At 26.5% G+C, this 7,259-nt stretch overlaps 2 protein-coding genes across 5 annotated transcripts; both read right to left on the bottom strand.

The window, feature by feature from the left end:
- Positions 1–230: 230 nt before the first annotated feature.
- Positions 231–3,976, bottom strand: LOC149885595 (IQ domain-containing protein K-like). 3 transcript variants are annotated; one of them, XM_090093956.1, is made up of 7 exons: positions 3,622–3,976; positions 3,330–3,427; positions 2,256–2,308; positions 2,056–2,133; positions 1,797–1,881; positions 1,334–1,390; positions 231–1,154 (listed from the first exon to the last, which is right to left on the bottom strand). In XM_090093956.1, exons 1-7 carry the CDS (start codon positions 3,710–3,712, stop codon positions 1,104–1,106), a joined length of 513 nt encoding a protein of 170 aa, XP_089950082.1. In that variant the 5' UTR covers positions 3,713–3,976; the 3' UTR covers positions 231–1,103. The 3 variants fall into 3 exon arrangements, with proteins under 3 accessions (XP_089950082.1, XP_089950083.1, XP_089950084.1); XM_090093957.1 differs by having other exon boundaries at positions 2,056–2,092; positions 3,622–3,815; XM_090093958.1 differs by lacking the exons at positions 1,797–1,881; positions 2,056–2,133; positions 2,256–2,308 and having other exon boundaries at positions 3,622–3,864.
- Positions 3,977–4,039: 63 nt separating this feature from the next.
- On the bottom strand, positions 4,040–6,008 carry LOC149885594 (dnaJ homolog subfamily C member 27-like). 2 transcript variants are annotated; one of them, XM_090093955.1, is made up of 3 exons: positions 5,835–6,008; positions 4,509–4,851; positions 4,040–4,376 (listed from the first exon to the last, which is right to left on the bottom strand). In XM_090093955.1, exons 1-3 carry the CDS (start codon positions 5,964–5,966, stop codon positions 4,153–4,155), a joined length of 699 nt encoding a protein of 232 aa, XP_089950081.1. In that variant the 5' UTR covers positions 5,967–6,008; the 3' UTR covers positions 4,040–4,152. The 2 variants fall into 2 exon arrangements, with proteins under 2 accessions (XP_089950081.1, XP_089950080.1); XM_090093954.1 differs by lacking the exon at positions 5,835–6,008 and adding an exon at positions 5,121–5,413.
- Positions 6,009–7,259: the final 1,251 nt, after the last annotated feature.

The following is a 7,259-nucleotide window of genomic DNA, read 5'->3' as shown; positions in this document are numbered from 1 at the left end:
AACGGTTGTCAATTTGTAAAAAGAGAAACCAAAGTCCAATTCAAGGGAATTGACAACTTTTACATTCACAATCTGCCTGAGCATGGTTTTTTTAATATTTTGAAAATGAGTTAAACAGAGTTTTCTTCAGAACCTTTTTTCGCATAAATAAGTAACAAGCGGATGGTTTTTTAAAGGGATAAATAGCTCCGTCATCTTTTATATGCTATAATAAAAAGTACAATAACAACTTACAAGTAAAATGATTTATTAATATTTAACATAAAAGATTATTTAAAACAATTACAACGATGATAATATATAGATTAAGTTAAATTTCAAATCTAATAGCAAGGTGTAAAATAAGCTGGCATTTATCTTTCCCAAATTTGAATCCAAAGTTTTTAACTTGCACTATTCTATTTTGTCGGTTTTTCTCTTACTCGTGACTTCCTTTTTAGATTTATTCTGTTTTACCCGCATAACTTTAAGAATAATTTTTTTACCCGCGTTATCTGCGCTCTTTTTCTTTAGTAACTGAATCATTTCACAATTTGATTTGCTCTTCAAGGCATAAAAAAGATAACACCTGGAGCTTTGATGCACCAAAACGTTTCTCAATTACTTTTGTTATGCTATTTCAAATGTTAAGAACGTGTGAACTTAAGTACTATATGACTCTGTGGAAGAAAAGCTTAAATATATATAAAATATACGATACATATAAAAATGTCTTTTTACAACTGTGACGTTTATGGTATACGAAGATTACTTCAACATTAGTTTATCTCTTAAAGATGGCAAAAATAATGTCATTTTAGTGACGGAACTGGCCGAACATGGCTAGTAGACATTGCAAAAGGTTGTTGTTGTTTTTTTTTTAAAAAAAAGTTTAATTAACAATCTTTAAGGTCATTAAAAACTTGATGAGGAGAAAGTTGTTATGTTACGAAATTTCCGTTGAATTTTTTTTGCATGAAAATACTTTAAATCAGCTACTTTAATCTTAACACTGATACTTAGTGCACAGACTGCTGGATGTTGATTTCCAATAATAAACACAATGATTTATGGCTTGCGCAAAGTTAATTCTCAAACAATGCGGCAGATCTGATTAAACGTGTTCAGTTCGTTTTCGAATAGACTTGCACATGGCTCATAATATCGTATGGAACCTATAACAAAAAAAAAAACAAGTGCTTATTGAAGTTATTAATTTTAATCTTTCAATATGACAGAAAAACCACTTTAATTGACCACATATTATGCCCATTTTCTAAAGTAATCGAGAGAAAAAATGCATTAAACCAGCTTATTTAAAAGAGCTTTTAATTCAATATTGATTTTCACTCACTAGCCTCATTTCTTTTTGATATTCCCGAAGTTCTTGTACACTTTCAGTTTTGCGAACCTAGTAATAGAAACGCTTATTATAATATATTTCAACAAATAGAAATTTTTTAGCATGAATTTATGATGATTTTAGCATGGAAATGATGATAGAAATAAAAAGTTCAACGTGCCGACATCAAAAGTTACCCTAGAAAAGAGATGAAGACAGTAAAAAACAAAGAAAACCATTTTTTAATCAAATTACATTTTTTTCATTCATAAACACCTACTTTTCTATTTTTAGGCTATACATTTTTTAATTTAATTATGTCACCCTTTAATTCACTAATTATAAACTTAACAACTTCATACATCTAATCTTTTCTTTTGTTTTAATTTGATTTAACAAAAATTCAAACAAACGAAAACATTTGCAAACATTTTACTGACAAGAATTGAAACAAAATGTCTTTTCAAGCTCTTACAGAATAGCCTCTCCAATAAGACTGTATTTTTATTGCAGCTTCTTCATCAGTCCAAACTAATGACATTGGAAGAGGAGCCCTGGGACTAAGTGAATGAAAAACGACTAACATAGTTGCAAAAAGAACAAAAAAAAACTTTATATTTTAAGATTAACTAGAAACATTAACTATAAAAAAAAATTCATTACATAAAAATTTACAAAGAATCTACTTGGGACAAAATGAAAATATAAATAACTTATAAGCAAATTTTCATTACTGCTCCTGCATAATTCTTTGCACAAATGGAATGTTTTCTAGAGATATATTGACTCGATTAGTATACTCTGGATTGTTTCTAACAAAATGATAAAAGAATAACATGAAAATCATAATTTTATTTCAATTGGAGAAAAGAATATCAAAAAGAAAAGAATATCCATCATCAAGTTTTATGATTCATAAATATATAATCAATACCTGTACAAATATTCTGCAATGTAATCACATGCATTAAATTTGGACCTTTTTTTCTTAAAAGAACAATCAAGAAAAATTTTGTTATTTTCAAAATTCCTGTTGTGAAGAATAATAAAGAAAAAAAATTTCTAGACTTTTTATAATTTTAAAGTCTAAGATGACTATCATTCACCAAGGGATGTCTCCTTGTAGAAGGGATGACAGAGGAGGGGCAGAGGGTTTTCTTACAACTGATCCTTCCTTCAAATGATATGATAAAGACAGAAAAATAAAGTATCACTAGTTTATGTTTTTAATAGTAATGATAAATTTAGTACATAATTTCATTATACAATATAATAACTGCAATGTGTAATAAAATTAACTTCATTATATAGTATTAATAACTTTAATGCTTAATAATAATAGTAGTAGTAGTAGTAGTAGTAGTAGTAGTAGTAGTAGTAGTAGTAGTAGTAGTAGTAGTAGTAGTAGTAGTAATAGTAATAATAATAAAAACAATAACAATAATAATAATAATAATTATAATAACAATAACAACAACAACAACAATAATAACAACAACAATAACAACTTCATTATATAATGTTGATTGCATTACATAATCTTATAATTTCATCAAAAAATAATTTCATCACAAATTATTTTTGTTAGATAATAATTGTAGTTTCATCATATAATAATAGTAATTTCATTTTTTTAGTAATAATTTCATTTTTTAGTAATAATAACTATTATATAATAATAATAATTTCATTACATAATAATAATAATTTCATTATATGATAATAAATCTAAGAAAAAAAAAAGAATTGTAATGTTTCAAAAGTGTAAATGAATCTTAAAAAAGTTCTATAAGATTCCTATAGAATACCAACCTAAAAATTCTATAGGATTTTTAAAGAATTTTTTTGTCCTGGGATATTATATTTAAAATCTTAAATATATATATAAAAAAAAAACAATTAAAAGGAGAAGTTTGTGTTTAATGTAAATGATGTATAAACAAAGAATGTTAAATGAGCATTTTGGAAAACCAATCATTAACTCAAATATATGTATAGATCAACTTACTGACAGAATGTTGTTTTTTTGAACATAAGATAGCAATTCATTAACTGCAGGTAGCAGTGTTGGAAAGACAAATTGTTGAAGATAGGCTTTAGCAGAATCTGAAAATAAGTATCCCAATAAATAATTGATTTGGAGCATTAATTTTTATAACAATTAATAAAAATGAATATTGATTAGTTAGTAAATGATTCATAACCATAGAAAATTAGGTAAAACAAGTTGTCATCAGAAATACTTCAATTTATTAAGAACAATTTTTGCTTATTAACAAAGTTTAGTAAAGAAAACTTACATGCTTCTTTTGGAAGTTGTTTATTTGAACTCAATCTTGGATTTTGTAATAGATTGAAAAGCTCTTGCATATCATCACTAAATTTTTCCATCTTAGCTTTTACATTATTTTTCTATGCAACTATAAGTACTGGCTTTATTACACATATTATGAACGTTGAATGAATATTTACTAACTTTTACATTAATATTTTTCATATTTTTCTCTAATATTTTACTGCATTATTTAACTAATATACAAAAAGTAACTTATAATCAAAAACTGTTTTTAAAAACAATTTTAAACTAAAAGAAAAGAAAAAAAGAAAATTAATAGCTACATATATTAAAATATTAATTTAATATTGGATCCTTTCCATGCAATTATCAAATAAAAATTGAATAAATATTCTAATTTGAATAATATTTAATAAAAAAATACTATTTACTCATAAATATTTAAACTTAAGTACTAATATAAAATTATCTACAATCATTTTATCTCTATATTTGTACTTTTGTTTTCTGGTAGTATCACACTTTAGTTAAATTTCTATTTCCTATTATTCAACAAAGCATCTTTTGCAAATAATAGTAATTGAAAAGCATCTGTACTATCAGCAAGTTTGCACTTGTCGGGGTGAAGCAGCTTTGCCAAGCGTTTATAAGCTTTTTTTATATCTTCTACAGAAGCATCATTTTTTAAACCAAGGCATTCATAATTATTTTTACTGGACTTTAATACCTTTATGGCATCCATTTGCTCCTTGCTACAGGCTACAAAAATATTTCAGGTAATAAGAACATATAGAAAACAACACACAAAAAAATATTTTTATAGATTTCTTATATTTTTATAGATTTCTTATATTTTCAAAATTATCCACAGTAGATATCTAAAGGATTCACCAGATGGCAATGACTTTAGTTCATTCTTATGCACAAAATCTTCTGAACATTTGAAAATTGTTTGAAAAACTTCATCAACACCCTCTCCTGATTGTGCAGAAGTTTCAAAATAGAAACAGCCATTCTTCTCTGCCCAAGTGCATGCCTGGTCCCATTCAATTTGTCGCTTTTTCTTATCAGTCTTGTTTCCGCACAGCAATAAAATAAGATTCTGGAATTCTTTTGCGTTAATATGTTGCTTAATTTCTTCTAGCCATTTATTTAAAGAATTGAAGGTTTCACTTTGTGTAACATCAAACACTAAAAGCACAGCTTGTGTATCTTTATAGAACTCATTTCTAACCTAAACCATATTACAAAAAACCAGATTTTTATCTTTTTATATAAAGATTTTTTAAATAATAGTTCCAAAATTGATTTAATATACCACTAAGCCATCTAAAATATCATCTATTAAAACCTTAAAATCTGAAAAATTCTTCTTTACATACCACTTTATATACACTATAAGATATGAAATCTTTTATTTAAAAGGAAAAAAAACTACAACTAATAATTTAAAGCAAGTTTTTGAGTTTAAACTTCTTCATTCCTAATAAAACTCAAACACACCTCATAAAATGCAGAATGTCCAGACAAATCAAACAAATTAACATTAAAGATATGTTCACCAAGTTTAGCTGTTGTTACACCAAAGTCAACGCCAATTGTTGGGAGATACTTAGCTACAAAACGTTTCTCACAAAATCGTTTTATCAGACAAGACTTTCCAGTCTCTGGATTTCCAATAGAAATGACTTTAAAACAATGAGCTTCACTTGGTACCATTTTAATATACCATTTTATCATCCCATGTTATATATACATACATACATGCATATATATATACATATATATATATATATATATATATATATATATATATATATATATATATATATATATATAACTGTTTTATACATACATACATACATACAATCATATATATATATATACATATATGTATGTATATATATATATACATATATGTATGTATATATATACACACATATATATACACACATATATACACACACATACAAACACACACACACACACACACACACACACACACTGTTAAATAGTTAGGAATCAGAAAGTTGTATGTAAATTTTTTGTTTTGTTTTCTTTTTTCTTTCCTTTTTTTTTTTTTTTTTTTTATTAGTTGTAATGCAATCTAGTTAAGTATTTTGTTATATACTTCTTTAAATATAATTCTGGACACCTCGTATTTGGTTTATTTGGTATATGGTATTTATGATTAAAAATGTTTCTTCTTTTACCTACTTTTCTATATATCTCTAAAGGACAGCTTTTGGTATTTTTAGGTACATATTTACATAGCAACGATCCATTTTGTAGCCAAGTAAACATTAAAAACCCGAGGCACTGAGAGTTCTTTTGAGAAATTTTTTGCATTCTGTACGTAGCGCGGATACCGTTGTTGGGAATAAGTATAACTTATAAAGGAATAAGTGACTGAGGTATTAAAATAAATAGAAAGTGGCGTATTTTTAAACCACCAGATGATTGAGAAAATTTTTGCGGTATTACTTTGCCATTAGAAATTAACAAGTTTCTCAGTTAACAAACTTAACACCATCTGGTTAACGTTAGCCAAAACTGAATTTTAAAGTAAAAATGTAATGAACTTGATCGATTCCAATTGTCAGAATTGTGGCCAAGCAGTTACTTTTCAAGTCAAAAGTTAGTGTTAAGTTTTAGCATTTAAACGTTTGTCAAACCCCAAGTTAAGCTAGGCCTGTTTAATAAGTCAAGAAAAAAAAAAACCAAGTCAAGTCTTAAGTTCCTAACTTCTTATTCAACTGATAAAATTTATTTTTAATTTAAATTTCATCCCATTTCATGTCATGTTAAACATGGGTAAAGTTGATTATTATATATGCACAAACACTTTTACAAGTTTATCATTTTTCATGTACTTGATGTAAGTTTCTTATGATCAAGTTAATTAAAAGTGGATGGAATGCATTTTTAAAAGATAAAAATTCCTAAAGTTTGTCAGATATTAGTTCCAATGAAGCCGCAGTATTATGCACCCATGGTTAAAGACATCATTTATCAGAGTACTAAAGTCAGTAACTGTCAAGACCCTGAAGGCTACTCGGGGTATCGAAGTTTGAGTCATTAAACTTTGAGTCATTAAACTTTTAACTCGAGTCCAAGTCGAGTTAACGTCTCAAGTTCACAACTCTGTCAATTTTTTATTAAACTTAGCAACTACAACTTGGTGAGAAAATAAAGAAAGTATATAAACTTTGAGTACATGTTTTCAGATATATCCAACATATCTGATAAAACATCCTGAAATTAAATGATTTCTTTATTAAATAATGACAATATTTTCTTAACAAAATAATAAACTAAAACTACGGAAGCCATTGAAAAGGGTCATTGAAATACTTTTGATTTTTTGTAAGTATGAATGTATGAATTTTTGTAAGTAAAAATGTTAAGTAAAAAAAAAAATTTCCCGTTGTAAAGAATCCTCAGTTACGGTCAATTTGTGGAGCGCTAATTATATTACACGATTGTATCGCTGAAAATTCTGAGCACCAGACAACTAACTGGTGTCTTGTATTTCGCTTTGATTTGGAAGAAGAAATTTGGAAGTTTTGGAAGAAAAATTCTATAGGTTTTTTATTCGAAGCAATCACGTGAGCTTCATGCTCAAAATATGCTCACCTTATT

The sequence above is a fragment of the Hydra viridissima genome, unplaced genomic scaffold (genome assembly GCF_058129835.1).
Source record: "Hydra viridissima isolate aposymbiotic clone 2 unplaced genomic scaffold, HvirCarnegie_v1 scaffold_7, whole genome shotgun sequence".
Lineage (NCBI taxonomy): Eukaryota > Metazoa > Cnidaria > Hydrozoa > Anthoathecata > Hydridae > Hydra > Hydra viridissima.
Note: the sequence above shows the minus strand (reverse complement) of the source record. Positions and strands in the feature narration are given on the sequence as shown.

Bases quoted from the DNA above. Each gene is read 5' to 3' on its own strand.
- LOC149885595 (XM_090093956.1), bottom strand. From the start codon at position 3,712: ATGGAAAAATTTAGTGATGATATGCAAGAGCTTTTCAATCTATTACAA. The intron at 2,309-3,329 runs GTAAGTTGATCT...TGTTCTTTTAAG, and splicing joins AAAAAAACAACATTCTGTCA to AAAAAAAGGTCCAAATTTAA. The intron at 1,882-2,055 runs GTAATGAAAATT...TCATTCACTTAG, and splicing joins CAAAGAATTATGCAGGAGCA to TCCCAGGGCTCCTCTTCCAA.
- LOC149885594 (XM_090093954.1), bottom strand. From the start codon at position 5,357: ATGATAAAATGGTATATTAAAATGGTACCAAGTGAAGCTCATTGTTTT. The intron at 4,852-5,120 runs GTGTGTTTGAGT...AATATGGTTTAG, and splicing joins GACATTCTGCATTTTATGAG to GTTAGAAATGAGTTCTATAA. The intron at 4,377-4,508 runs GTGAATCCTTTA...ATATTTTTGTAG, and splicing joins ACTAAAGTCATTGCCATCTG to CCTGTAGCAAGGAGCAAATG.